The 15862-nt window shown below is 37.2% G+C and overlaps 1 protein-coding gene across 1 annotated transcript in view; it reads left to right on the top strand.

Moving 5' to 3' along the window:
• The first annotated feature begins 13800 nt into the window (after positions 1-13800).
• Positions 13801-15862, top strand: part of LOC127445032 (heparan sulfate glucosamine 3-O-sulfotransferase 6-like) — a 30385-nt gene continuing 28323 nt past the window's right edge. The window contains exon 1 of the mRNA XM_051704764.1: positions 13801-14613. Within this exon, the coding sequence (XP_051560724.1) occupies positions 14111-14613 (503 nt within the window). The 5' untranslated portion in view covers positions 13801-14110. The remainder of the gene's footprint in view (positions 14614-15862) is intronic.

The raw sequence follows: 15862 nt of genomic DNA, 5'->3' as shown, positions 1-15862 counted from the left end.
CACCCTTTTGCCTAGAATTTGCAGACATGTACTCTTGACATTTTCTCAAACAACTTCTTGAGGTATCACCCTGGGATGCTTTTTTTTAGGTGAGTAAACAATGACTGCATTTTCATTTTTGGGTGAAATAACCCTTTAAGCCACCCTTTTTGTTTTGTCTAATCAATGCTTTATTCATCTGCCTCAATAATGCAATTTATCTCAAACTGAGTTTCAAACCGTACTATATATTTATTATAGGCCCTACATATTATATTTATAAATATATATATAAAAAAGATTAACTATATGAATTTATTTGGGGGCGTTTCTCAGCAAATAATGATGTCTGCGATTAACTGTGATCAATTTGATTAATTAATCACCATGTCATGTAATTAATTCGACTGACAGTCCTAACATAATTCATTTTATAAACCACAGTGGAAGAATACATAATTTCCTAGAACGTTTCAATTTATTAAATATATTATTAAATATTTATGCTGGGATTTCTGTGTAGTCTACTCTCTGTGCCTGTTTTGCATGTTTACTGTCACACTGAACATCTTCTCCATGCACATTCTGATAAATGTCTTACGCCCATTAAAGCACAGTAGAATGGCGTGATTTCTGCACCAATATTGGCGCAAAGTGGAACTGCAATGGGTTTGTTTGCGTGGACACAACAACATCAGCTCAACGATGATGTGAATTCAGGGCAGGACAATCTGCTGGTCTGAAATCAGGTACAGTGTTTGAAAACAGTGTTTGAAAGTCTGTTGGGTGCCACTAGTGGTTTAGAAATTACACACTTCACCTTTAAGGTTCTTAGATGTTTAGAGATGTCCTGCCCCAACATGCCACCTGAAAACATCCCTTTATGTCTCTCTCTTTATGTGAAGTTTCCTTCATTTCTCTCCTTCTCTCTTTTTTTGTCTGCTACACCCATGCACTGTAATGTAATTCATGTCTTCCCTATACTTAAGACTAACCACAGGCCTTCAATGCCATGCGTGTAAAGAGACTTGCTTTGCCACCATAGACTTCAGCTTTCATGTGCAAACACTGTGCTGAGGTCCAAGAAAAGAACGCTCAAAAACGGAGTATTTTTCAGACAAGCTCTGCAAGCAAATTCAATGGATATGAGCGTATTTTCACTGAAATTCTTTGTGTGAGTGCTGCTAAGAGGCTTTTAGGCAACTTTTCTCATAGAATCAATTTACTATACATACATTTTTGCAAAATGATTTTAAGTGGCTTGTTGTACGTATCTCGCAGTTACCTGGTGAAATGAACACTAGAGGCCATTTATCAACAGTGACTTTTATTCACTTTCACACAAATCACAAGTAAAAAGCAAGAATATCGGTTCATAGACAAATACTTTTCACTCTGTTCCTCAGACAATGCTTTTTTTGACATATAAACACTTAATACAATGATACATTTACATTTAGTTGTGCATGCTACACAACTCCTCATCCAAGCTCTTGTTCTATCCAGGCTGGATTATTGCAATGTTCTTCTGGCAGGCCTTCCAGCATGTACTGTCAAACCTCTGCAATTGATCCAGAACGCGGCAGTAAGAGTGGTCTTCGACGAGCCCAAGGGAGCGCATGTCACGCCTCTCTTCATCAAATTGCACTGGCTGCCAATGGTTGCTCACGTTAAGTTCAAGGTATTGATGCTTGCTTACAGAACAACCACTAGCTCCGCACCCCACTATCTACACTCACTACTTCAGACTTATGTTCCCTCCAGAAACCTACGTTTTGCAGGTGAACGGTGCCTCGTGGTGCCATCTCATAGAGGCACAAAATCACTGTCCCAGACCTTTACCTTGACTGTTCCACACTGGTGGAATGACCTGCCTAAATCCACCTGAGCAGCTGTGTCTTCAGCCTCTTTCAAAAAACAGCTAAAGACATATCTAATTCTTGAACACCTAACCCATTCATACTAACGCACTACCTTCGTGTTCTTTAAAAAAACAAAAAAACCTTTCCCTGCTATGTGTACTGCTCTAAACTATGCGAGACTTGTATTACAGCACTTATTATATTGTTGCCTCTTTTTTTGGATGAATCACTTCCATTTTTCTCCTCATTTGTAAGTTGCTTTGGATAAAAGCATCTGCTAAATGAATAAATGTAATGTAAATGTAATGTTTGCATTACAGTTACATTTACAAGCTTATTTGAATGTGATCAAGTACGAAAGCATAACTGATAGCACGATGCACTTGTGATGCAAAGTACACGGGTAGGAATCCTGAAGAGCATGCACATTGACACATGGGCCAAAAGTGTCAAAGAAGCAACACAAAATAATGTGGTTGCTTAAGCAATTGCATTTTCACATCTTCGATAGTTTTGTTGATTTAAAACTCAATAGACCGTTTACCTTAACCTCACCTGTTTGGGAAAACACGAGTTACATGTTACTCGCTTTGAGCACCACACAGTGGACATTTCACCTCGGAACTGCTGAGACACGTGTAATAGACCACGTAATGTCATTTTGTAAAAATCCTGCCAAAGTCATGTAAATTTCATTTTTCAATTTTATTTGGAATTTTGACATTTTTACAATTAGATCTGGTGCAACTAGTGGCACAGACATAATACACTTCTCCTTTAAAGACAGTGTAAATGTATTGAAGCTATAATGACTTGCTGCTGCAGGTGAACCTCAGCTGGCATCCCAAAGATGTTATGCAGGTGTTCAGGAGGCTTTGTACTTATCTCACCACTCCTCAAGTTCCTCTGTATTCTGATAGAGGTGACCTTGGAAATTCTGCACATTTGTTGTTGTTTTTGAACCATTAGCGTGATGCGATCTGCCCTCATTCACCCTTCTCTGATTGAGCAACCAGATTAAATGAGGTTTGAGTGTCAGACTAAATGTGTGCGTTTATGTGAGTATGTGTGGGCATGTTAAAATAAAGAAACACCTCCCCAGCTGTGAAAACAAGTGTGCCACATCTGGCTGAAGGTGATTAAGGACATGGGCATCAAGCGTAAAATGTCTGTTGAGACAAAATTCTGATTAGAATAGTGAACTGGTCCCTATTTTTTTCTGTCAATTCTAGCATTTTTTGTCTGAATTTTGATTTTAGATCATAGATTTGACAAAAGAAACCTCCATGAAAGATGCCTTTCAGTATTGCAGATCAATTATTTTGCCTTCTTATCTCTAAGCAGTGTAGCAGAAGTGACTTTGAATCTGTAATTTACAAGCTACCTGAACAAGCTACTCATAACTTAAAGTGATCATGACATGCTTTTTTAAAATTATTTTATTATGTTCCTTGAGGTTCACTTATTATCTTAGTACAGTTTATTGCACACAAAAACAGTCACATATATGTAAAACATGGGGTGGATTGCACCGACAAGGATTATTCTTAAATTTAGATTAAATCAAGGTTTATCTAATTTATCAAATATAATTCTGCTGCACCAAACCCAAACTTTAAAATAATCAGGTTTACTTTTAAACCATCGTTTGGATCCTGATTTAAATTTCACAGTATTTATGTTTTTTATGGTCTAAAATCTTGGGCCATCGGCACGATGCATGCTTTCAGATCTGGGGTGTGAGTACAATGGCTCGCACCTCGGTGGTGGCGTGATTAACCTCTTCTACATCATGTGCATGCGGGCACACGGGACAGAGACAGGTTTCTGAAAGAGAAGCGAGAGGAAAGTGTTAATTCGGCAACAAGTGATCATGCCCTCTACAGTCGGCAGCCTGGGTTCTTCATTTTTGACCACAATAGTTGCGCCGACGCGAGAGGAGGCGGTCAATCCGAGACCATGATAATTTTGCCCCCTCATTTTGACTATCTGTCAGAAATGCTCGGTTTTGGTGCTGCTTCTCCTTTAAGATTTGACAGTAAACTCCCACTGTTATGATTGGCTCTCTGCTCTTGACTGTCCTGCTCTCTACTTGCCATCTCACTGCTCACCGCTACTGGGTGGAGCTACGGAGGTGATAAGGTAAAGTAGGCGTTGTTGTGGAGGCGGTCAGATGCAAATGTCAACCACAATGTGACCTCACAATGTGGAGGAAGTAGAGAACGAGCCGTTTTGGCAACTTGGTTTCAACAAATGCTTTTTTCGCAGTGAGAAGTGTTGAGTTCTGAAATGTATAGTATAAAGTAAAACCATACTGTAGTACCAACAAAATGAACCATGCTACAATCATCCTTACTACAATATTACTATATAGTAAAACTATAAAACAATATATAAAACTATATATTTTTACTATTTTACTAAATATAAAACTACATAGAGGAAAACCTTGGTTACTATATAGATTCAGTATTACAGTAGTAAAACCATAGTTAATCATCAAAACCATGGTTTTCACCAAAACATGGTGACTACAGTACAGTCATGGTTATAACAATATTATTATAGTACAACCATGTTTTCCACCAAAAACAAAAACAAAACATGGTTACTACAGTCTATGGTAACTACAATACTTGGCTTACAATAGTAAAACAATGGTTAATTTTTCAAAGGGTTAAACAAATAGGGTGACAACATTAAATCGAACATACTTTCATACTTAATATACACTAGTAACCTAGAAAACATCCTATTTTATGTACATGAATCGAAATATAGTGATACACAGCAGCAATACACAGAATGTTTTACTTCAAAAAAGAAAGCAATGTCCCTTTAAGGCATCGTGGGGCTCAGCTGAATCATTGATGTGAACTAGTCCATTTACATGGACAGTCCAATGGAACCACAAACTAAATAGGAGTTCCCAATGCTAAATATAAGGAAATCACCTCATAATCGGTTCATTTAAAAGAACTGTCTGAAAGAATCAATTCACTTAAAAATTTTTTTCCCCCCAACGCTACACGAGAGAGATAGAGGAAGATTAAGGCGAGCGTGTTTGATCACTCCCTCGCCTCCATTGCTGCTGTGACAAATGTAGAGTTTTGTGATGCCACAAGGCTACTCATTGAAAAATGTAGAAGGTTACTGGAAAGGCTAAACTGTTGTGAAAATAGCTTAACTACAGTCAAGCTACTGAAAATGTAGTTAATTTAGTATACAGTATAGTGTCACTACTCACCAGCACTGTCTGTAAATTACCTAATAGTGTGTGATCTGGTTTGTAAATGCAAACATCTCAGGTAGAGGTTACTCAGGAACTGGAGCTGTTCAGAAATCACTATTTTGCCCATGAGAAAAGCACTTTTGTTGCTCCAGGGTACACCGTACCTCTAACTAACCTACGATAGGTTGCTTCAAATGACAAGCATCTGCTAAATGACATGCAATATGGTAACAATTCCAAAACTCTGCAAACATCTTAAACAAATGCTCTTCCTCAGCACCCTGTCATGAATAGCATGTCAAATCTTTCTCTGATGTCCCACAGTTCTTCTCTCACATGGAGCCAATTAGAGGCATTTCATCATCATGGCATGCCTTCAATATACCATCAATGCAGGCCATTCTGAGTAAATTCTAGAGACTGTTGTGCATGAAAATCCCAGGAGGTCAGCAGTTACAGAAATACTCAAACCAGCCCATTTGGCACCAACAATCATGCCACGGTCCATTTCCCCATACTGATGGTTGATGTAAACATTAACTGAAGCTCCTGACCCGTGTCTGCATGGTTTCATACACTGCACTGCTGCCACACGATTGGTTGATTAGATAATCGCATGGATGATTGTTGATGCCAGATGGGCTGGTTTGAGTATTTCTGTAACTGCTGATCTCCTGGGATTTTCACACACAACAGTCTCTAGAATTTACTCCGAATGGTGCCAAAAACAAAAAACATCCAGTGAGGGGCAGTTCTGTGGACGGAAACACCTTGTTGATGAAAAAGTTCAACAGAGAATGGCCAGACTGGTTCAAACTGACAAAGTCTACGGTAACTCAGATAACCACTCTGTACAATTGTGATGAGAAGAATATAATATCAGAATGCTATTTTGAGATGTGGGTTGGCTGTTTTGGTGGCACGTGGGAGACCTACACAATATTAGGCAGGTGGTTTTAATATTGTGGCTGATCGATGTATGTACACACAGTTTGTGTTTGTCCACACAAGTAATTTAAAATACACTACACAATAAGTTAATTTTCAAAATATGATTGTATTGATGTTTCTGTTGAAAGTTTTCTCATTGTTTCAAAACCAGCTTTACTTGAAGCAACATTCTATTCTGTAATCCCCTTTAAATAATGATAAGATTTGTTTTTCACTTGTAGGTGTAAAAGTGAAAGACCTGTCTTACTGTATGTTTTCTGTCAGCAGAAGTACGTTTTCATTATATTTCTGTGACATTTTACAACATTTCCACCACACAGCAATTATGCAATTTTGGCTTGAACAAAAGACGCTGAATATAAAGACGCAGAATATTAAATTATGGCTGAGCTATCACTTTAAAGTGATAGTTTACCCAAAAATGAAAATTCTCTCATCATTTACTCAACCTCATGCCATCCCAAATGTGTATGACTTCCTTTCTTCTGCAGAACACAAATTAAGATTTGTAGAAGAATATTTTAGCTCTGTAGGCCAAAATGTTGATGCTCCAAAAGCACATAAAGGCAGCATAAAAGTAATCCATAAGACTCCAGTGGTTAAATCCATGTATTCAGAAGTGATATGATAGGTGTGGGTGAGAAACAGATCAATAGTTGTCATTTTTTGCTAGACAGCAGGGGGCGATATGCAGAGAAGAATGTGAATCACCAAAAACACAAGAAGAATGTGAAAGTGATCTGTCTCCCTGTTTCTCATCCACACCTATCACATCGCTTCTGAAGATGCGATTACTTATGGATTACTTTTATTCTGACTTATGTTTGTTTGTTTAGCTTTAAAATGTTGCCACCCATTCACTTGCATTGTATGGACCTACAGAGCTGAGAAATTCTTCTAAAAATCTTCATTTGAGTTCAGCAGATGAAAGAAAGTCATACACATCTGGGGTGGCAAGAGGGTGAGTAAATAATGAGAATTGTAATTTTTGGGTGAACAATCCCTTTAAGGGCTCTTGTCAGATCTGGATGAATTTGTCAATAAGAGAGGTTTGGAAACATTTCTAGTAAATATTATGGTTAAACATGAAAATGTACCACAAGGACATTATATATAATGCTGAAATATAAACCAAAGCAAGACCATGCTTTATTAATGCCTTCTTTTGCTATTTCATAGCTTTTAAAGTCCTGTGTGGATTCTTATTTCAGTGTAGTTACAGTTTTCAGTGTCATAAGTATTTAGATCATTAGTTCTGTACAGCAGTCTCTAAAAGCAGAGTATGCAGCCTACATAAGGCACCAACTCACTCGCTGTGTCTGAAACCACCCCCTATCCACTATATTTACATTTACATTTATTCATTTGGCAGACGCTTTTATCCACAGTGACTTACAAAAGAGGAAAACATAAGCGAATCATCTTAGGAGAGAGTGGTATGAAAAGTGCTGTATTACAAAGTTTCACTAGCATCATAATAGTATTCAAAACAGAATAAAGTGCAACAGGAATATATATATATATATATATATATATATATATATATATATATATATATATATATATATATATATATATATATATTAATGACTGGTTAAATGCCCATGGAAAAGATGTGTTTTTAGTCGTTTTTTGAAGACAGAAAGTGAGTCAGCTTCACGTATGGAGTTGGGAAGGTCATTCCACCAACGTGGTATGATGAAGCCGAAAGTCCGGGAAAGTGTTTTGGTGCCTCTTTGTGTTGGTACAACAAGGCGACGTTCCTTAGCCGACCGCAGGCTTCTAGTGGGCGCATAGCTCTGCATAAATGATTTTTGGTATGCTGGAGCAGATCTAGTGACTGTTTTGTATGCCAGCATCAGAGCCTTCAATTTGATACGTGCATCAACCGGCAGCCAGTGAAGAGAGACAAGGAGTGGTGTAACATGTGCTCTCTTTGGTTCATTAAAGACCAGACGTGCTGCTGCATTCTGGATCATTTGCAGGGTTCTAGTTGCACATGCAGGGAGGCCTGCAATGAGAGCATTACAGTAGTCCAGTCTAGTTATGACAAGTGACTGAAGAAGTTGTGTGGCATGTTCAGAGAGGAAGGGTCTTATCTTCCTGATATTGTAGAGTGTAAATCTACATGATCTTGCGGTCTTTGAGATGTGGTCTGTGAAATTTAGACTGCTGTTGATGGTTACCCCTAGATTTCTGACTGATTTGCAAGGCGTTACTGTAGTTGAACCCAGGTGCATGGTGATGTTGTGTTCAACAGCAGGGTTGGCTGGAAAGACAAGGAGTTCAGTCTTGGCTGGGTTGAGTTTCAGGTGGTGTTCCTTCATCCAGGCCGAGATGTCCGCCAAGCAGGCAGAAATTCGAGCAGTCACTGTGGTGTTGTTGGGCTGGAAAGACAAGTAGAGTTGCATGTCATCAGCGTAGCAGTGGTAAGAGAAATCATGTGCCTGAATGATGGGTCCCAGTGATGTTGTGTATATAGAGATATAGTGCACTAACTGCCATTCACTATATAGGAAATAGTGAATGAGTGAATGATTGCGAACACAGCCACTCTCTTCGCAATACGATTGCCTCGCGCCCGCACATCTCTCACGCGCGCGCCCCGCTGTGCACGCGCAGAAATGCTGTCTGTTTGTGCTCCAGTTGTCGATCATGCTAATGGCAGTGATTTACACTTAACTTGGATGTTTACATGGATTTACAGTTAATGCGCCTTAAGTAGCTGCGATAGTTTCCAGTACCCACACGAGGGCGCGGAGTAAATGCATAAATACTGCTCGTGACATGCGGGACGCGTGACAAAGTGCACTGATATATTGCTGCACTGATTTAAAAATGTACACTTAAAAACTGATGTCACAAGAGCCCAGTACAGAATCACCCTGAAAATGACCATCTCATTACACAGAAAAGCCCGCGTTAGGATTAGAGCCAAAATTTACCTCAGCGTGCTGCCTAAAGTTGGAGCTGTGATTTTTATCTTGAAATATCAGCTTGTCTTGGTGTTAAATGAAGGCACTGCATGACGAAACCTTTCTTATTTCACTGTGCAGAATGAAGAAAGTGTTTCACTTTGAAGAATTTGATGCAATGATTGAGTGACAGTATGTGACACCGGGACAGCGCGTGCAGCTGTGTGAACTTCCGCTCTTAAAAGTCCCATTCAATAATCTCTCAATAAATTACACATTAATTAAAATTAAACCCAGTAATGTAACGACAGTAACGCCACCCAATATAAAGAAGTAAAAGTAAAAATATTTCATTAGAAATTTACTTGAGTGAGAGTAAAAAGTACCCACTTTTAAAAGTTACTCAAGTAAATGTAACGGAGTAAATGTAGCACATTACTACCCACCTCTGGTCTTTGTGGGTGGCAGCTCTCTTGTGGTCCACCTCAAACATGTAGCTGTGACCACTCTTTTCCTCTTGAAAACTGGCACTCTTTTCTAGATTATTTGATAGAGGTTTGTTTTAAGTGATGAGCAATATCTCTTGTACTGTAACTCAATCTCACAAATAAATATTGGTTAGAAGCCTATCACTGGCTGTTGTAATAAAAGGGATAATGTACAGTCAGATGGTCATCATCACAAAAGAAACCCTGACAGGTTGATAGGGATCAGTCTTGTATTTACCTGAAGAGGTTTATTTTGTGGTAATGGCCGGCTGAGAGTATATACAGTTTTCCTGCATATTACTTGGTTACTTACTAAATAAATAAATAGACAGGAAATATTGATTTTTGTTTAAATAAAAATTAATTAATAACCTATAATAACATGTTACAGTTTTATGACATATTGTTTCATGGCCTTCAACACCTACAACAAACTCTAGAAGCAGATTTTGGCAATTCCGAAAAAGTTGGGACAGTATGGAAAATGCTAATAAAACAAAAAGGAGTGATTTGAAAATTCTATTCACCCTGTGCTACAGTATATTTAATGTACTACAACAACACATTATTTGATGTTTTACATGTGAATTTAATTGATTTTCTTTTGAAAATATATACTCTCATTTCAAACCAGATGATTGCAACATGCTCCAAAAAAGTTGGGAAAGTCGAGTGTTTACCACTGTGTAGCATCACCATTTCTTCTAATAAAACTCATTTAGCATTTGGGCACTGAAGACACAAGTTTGTTAAGTTTAGGAAGTGGAATTTTACCCCATTCATCCATTATGCAGGTCTTCAGCAGTGCAATTATATGGGGTCTTCGTACCACATACTGCCCGGATTACAAGTGCACAGCTGCGTAAGCAGAAAGTGCGGGTGCTAGATTGGCCTGCATGCAGTCCTGACCTATCTCCAATTGAGAATGTATGGTGCATTTTGAAGTGCAAAATACTGCAACAAAGGCCCCATAAAATTGTGCAGCTAAAGACCTGCATAATGAATGACTGTGGGAAAATTCCACTTGCAAAATGTAAAAAAAACTTTGGTCTTCAGAGGCCAAATTGTGAATTAGTGTTATTAGAACACATTTTGAGGTTACACAGTGGTTGTAGCTCTAGAACTGTACAATATTGCTATCTGAACACATTTGATGAAATAAATAAGGTCCCTGTGACCTGCCCTTTAGGGTAAAGAGAATGGGCATAGTCAGGCAATGTTGTTTTTAGCCTTGCTACAGGCTCCGTAGAGTCTGGACCATAATGACACCTGTCCAGTAGCATCAATGAGACTGTAGACTGTCAAGAAAGATTGTCTTGTCAAGATTGTCTTTTCAATTTCAAGACTGTCAGAACAAAATCAAATGTAAATATTATTGGGGAGGGCAGTTATGACGAAGTCATAAAACAGGAACTAAGGAAAAATCTTGGAAACACTTTGGTCTATCGAAACAAAACCTGGTATGCTTCATTAGGACCATGATCTGAGGGTATATGCAAAGTTTGGTGACACCACCACATATTGGTCAAGAAAGCTACTAACTTTTGGACCGTTTGGTCTGAAATCTATGGATTTCTTTGGGCATACAGAATCCGATTAAACAATTTTTCCATGATCGGTTGTACCGCCTGTCTGCAATTTTAAATTGTAATGCAAACTGATGAACACTGTCATATTGAAACAAAACTTGGTAGGCATCACCAATACCATGTCCTAAGGAGTGCACCTGAGGGGTTTGAAGACAGCGCCACCTAGTGTTCAGAAGATACAAACTATTTTATAAGTGGGTCACTGACAAATAACATCATGAAATTGAATTATTTTGCAATTCAAAATGGATGTGCTTTATAACACCTTTTGCTGCAGGTTTCCAGTGAAATGACCAGCTGGGGGAACCAAAAGCAAGTAAAATGGTGTCGTATGCAGACGAGGTTTTAAGGGGAATTATATATATATATATATATATATATATATATATATATATATATATAACATTAGTGTTTTAAAAATATGTATGAAACATTAAAAAAGACATCCTTATCTTATCAATGCCTAAACATAACCATTAGTGTTTTAATATATATATGAGACGTTAAAAAAGACATCCTTACCTAATCAATGCCAAAACCTAACCAAAAGTGTTTTCAAATGCAAAAGCAAAATGAAAAAGCAAATTTTCTGAAGCAACCACATCATTTCGTGCTATTTCTATGATTCTGTCATGTCACAAGTCAGCTTGAGATTCTGGCTTGAATTAAACCAAACCAAACCAAACCAAACCAAATGCCCTATCAGGTGAGCTACAGCACAAGCTAATCATGTTGGAATAAGTGTATATACAGTATGTAGGTGGGTCTGTAATACAAGCATTGAAATGTTTTGTTTTTCAAAAGATGTGTTTGAGTAAAAGTGTGAAGATATCATAAAATAGCAGGGTCTGAGTAATATAGAGAAAAATAAGTATTTATAAAGTCATAATCAGCCATTAAAGACATGATTTGAGTGAAAGTGAATAAAACACACAGTTGTTGTAGCGCCTCTAGTGTTCATTTCACCTGGAAACTGCAGGGAATTGTACCTGGACTGGAGACACATATAACAAGTTTTGCAAAAAATTATACATATCAACAGTGATAAAAATGTAAAATATTTTAAAACTTTTACTTTCACACGTGCCAAGTTTGTAGAAATGTAATCTTAGTGTCCATGTTGGTTTCATACAATTTTGAAAAATATTTCGAGCATTTTCTACAAATATATATACTGTAAATGTATATTTAAACACTTTAAAAATGTCATGTGGTGTAGCCATCAAGTAAAAGAAATTAAAGTAATTGCACCTAGAATACATGAGTGTTCATAACTTAATCATTACTTTATACATTACAAAAAAAAAAATACAAATTCAAACACAATTTTTTTAAGTAAAATTTTTTGTTTTTTTTAAATATCATGAATTTTTGAGTCAAGAATATCAAGATGTTTTATCAGGGTTACTCCATATGACACAAAACGTGCCTTTTTATTAAAAAGGCAAAATTTCCGATTTTTTTTTTTTTTTTTTTTTAAACCACACACAGTCTTGTGTGGACTAAAGGGGTCCTCCCTTTATATATATATATATATATATATATATATATATAATTTTTTTTTTTTTTTTTTTTCTCTCTCACAAAATGGCAATTGGCAACCTACATGTTAGTTAAATCAAATGATTTTGATTTGGCGGACAAAAGTTATTATTATTTTTTTTTTTAAATATTGATAATATATAATATAAAATCACTGCATATTTAAAAAAAATACAAATAAAAGATTATTATGCAATACTCATGGCAACTTTTTTTTTTTTTTTAAAGAATTTCAGCATTTAATGAGACCTTTTTTTCACTGGCTTCGGACAGATAGACCACATGACTTTATTTATTTATTTATTTATTTATTTATTTTTATTATTTAAGCCCTAAAAAATAGCATAATGACATTGAACTAAATTAATGAAAAATATTCATTATCGAAGAGGTGTTTTCAAGTAATTATTATGAATTGGGAATGAATTTTTAATGTATTTATTTATTTATTTATTTATTTATTTTAAACGTAATATATCCGGACAAAAACAAAAAGGAGTCACATCATTGAACATATACATAACCTTTGTAAAAAATAAAATAAATAAATGTACAAAGCTTGTTTTCTTGGTCTCTTTATGTTTCTTGGCACAGGCAAATTGCAAAAATAGCCTAACCTATTTTGTCTTAATTTCGGCCATATTTCGACCATTTGTTCGTCATTTTTTACTATTCCTCCTAGAAACTGTCCAAAATTTTCAAAAATCGCCTCAGATCAAACCGCACAGATATGACTGAAAAGAATATTCCCCACGTTGCCAAAGTTATCAAGTTGACCGTGACGATCACTGTGCTTTCTCTGAATTGCCCAATTTGAAGTGTAGACAGTAAAAATCAAGAGAGAGTTCACAGACTGTCTCCACCGAGTGTGTGGCCTCCAAGACAGGTGTTGCTCACAGACTGACCTCTTCATCTGTGTACATATGTATATGTGGGTTAAAGAATACTGACAGGGGGCTGCAGTCCTCACACAGCAGTGAAGGAAAGTACATGCCATAAAAATACCTAAGATAACATTTCACTCCTCTTATGCAGGGCGAACTTTGACCTGTTCTTTTCTTAACCATAAGAAATAGGCTCTCGTCGATTTAGCAATAATTAATGGATTTGAAACTGCTTAGGTAGGTAAGTCATAAAAGTAATTTGAGCAACGGAGCAAAGGGGTGGGAACTCGGAAAGCAGGGCGTGGATACGCACCAAAACGAGTGTGATGGATGAATGGGTAACCTTGCGCATCTCGGAGCGCATAAAACGCCCACGGCTGTAAGATCTCAAGGCAAAGAAATGAAGATCCGGAGTCAAACCTGTCAAACTATAGGAGGCAAAAAGAAGCATTTTATCCCTGGATACAACAAAATCGCGCATATGACATTCACTTGATTTGGCGATGTGAACAACACGCGGCGCAAAAAAAAAAAAAAAAAAAAAAAAAGAAAAAAAAAAATTTAATAACAAAAACTATTCATAAATGTTTAGTCTAACTGTTATTGTACTTTCCATAAGGCATGATTCCTCCGTTTAACATTTTATTTCATGCGAAGCAAAGACACTCATGGGATGTTGGACAACGAGTTTCAACTTCGGACACCTGAAGGCGCACTCCAAGGTGTCCGTTTTATTTACCATGATCCTAATTTTCACGTATTTATTCTATTGCCTCACTGGATACTGCGATTCCATGCCGACTCCACTGTACGTCCATCAGAGGTTTAGAAGCAAACTTTTCCCGAAGGAAGGGAATAAACTTCAGCCGGACGCGCACTGGAACATCTCCATCGTTCGCGAGCTCCCCGAGTCCAACAAGCTGGACTCTGATGCGAAAGACGTGGAGGATGAGAAACGGCAACGCGGTTTAGGTTATGAAAACTTCAACAACCTGTCGGTGTCCAACAACTTTGGGACCAAAGAGTTTCCCCAGGCGATTATAATCGGCGTGAAAAAGGGGGGAACTCGCGCGCTTCTGGAGTTCCTGCGCGTGCACCCCGATGTGAGAGCCGTGGGTGCAGAGCCGCACTTCTTTGACAGGTTCTATGACAAGGGTCTCCAGTGGTACAGGTATGTCGTCTGTTAAACGTTCCGGAGAGTAGAGTTTGGTGTTAAGGCCATTTGTGGTGTTTGATAAGACTCATGGCTTTAGCTCATAAGAGTTAGGGGCCATTCACAACAAACGCGACCTTTGAGCAAAAAAAGAAAGAAAAAAAAAAAAAAAAGAAGAAGCTGTCTCGAAAAGAGTTTTGAACAGTTGAAGTTTAAAAAAAAAAAAAAAAAAAAAAAAAAGAAACGTCGCGCTCCTGTCCCTGATAGCACATGTAGGCTACATCACCTACACCTCTATTTGATGTGTGTTTACATCTGGAAGACGTATTTTTTTTAGGTTTGCTTATCTGCAATACCTCTATAAGACGTATGTCAATAAGTAGGCTACAGTATGTCTCAGATGTCAATAAGACATTCAGCAGATGTTTTTAAGACGTTTATGATTTCGATTGTAAATCTGATCTTTTTAAGATGTTAAGCAGATGTTAATTAGATGGTGGTGCTTTCCAGATGTAAAGATCTAAAACAGACATCTCGGAGATGTGCGTGCTGGGTACCCTGATAACACACATACATCTCCAAGACGTCTATTAGATGTGTGTGTTTAGATCTGGAATACCTCTATTTTACGTTGTTTTTTCATTTGCAATATGTCTATTAGACGTATTGTATCCGTTTCCTCACAGATGTCAATAAGACATTCAGCAGATGTCTTTGTGAAGTTTGATTTTGAATGTTTGCTAATCTGATCTTTTTAAGATGTTAAGCAGATGTTAATTAGATGGTGGTGCTTTCCAGATGTAAAGATCTAAAACTGACATCTCGGAGATGTGCGTGCTGGGTACCCTGATAGCACACGTACATCTCCAAGACGTCTATTAGATGTGTGTGTTTAGATCTGGAAGATGTCTATTTTACATTGTTTTTTCTTCTGCAATACTTCTATTAGACGTATTGTATCCGTTTCCTCACAGATGTCAATAAGACATTCAGCAGATGTCTTTGCGATGTTTGATTTTGAATGTTTGTAAATCTGATCTTTTTAAGATGTTTAGCAGATGTTAATTAGATTGTGATGCTTTCCAGATGAAAAGATCTAAAACAGACATCTCAGAGATGTACAGTATGTGTGCTATCAGGGATACAGTATATCAACACTGTATGTCTCGGATGTCAATTAGACATTCAGCAGATGTCTTTAAGATGTTTTGATATAGATTTGTTTGTAAATCTGATGTTTTTAAAGATGTTTAGCAGATGTTAGTTC

Source organism: Myxocyprinus asiaticus, chromosome 8, assembly GCF_019703515.2.
Source record: "Myxocyprinus asiaticus isolate MX2 ecotype Aquarium Trade chromosome 8, UBuf_Myxa_2, whole genome shotgun sequence".
NCBI classification, from domain to species: Eukaryota; Metazoa; Chordata; class Actinopteri; order Cypriniformes; family Catostomidae; genus Myxocyprinus; species Myxocyprinus asiaticus.
The sequence above is the reverse complement of the archived record's forward strand: the minus strand, read 5'-3'. Positions and strand labels throughout refer to the sequence as shown.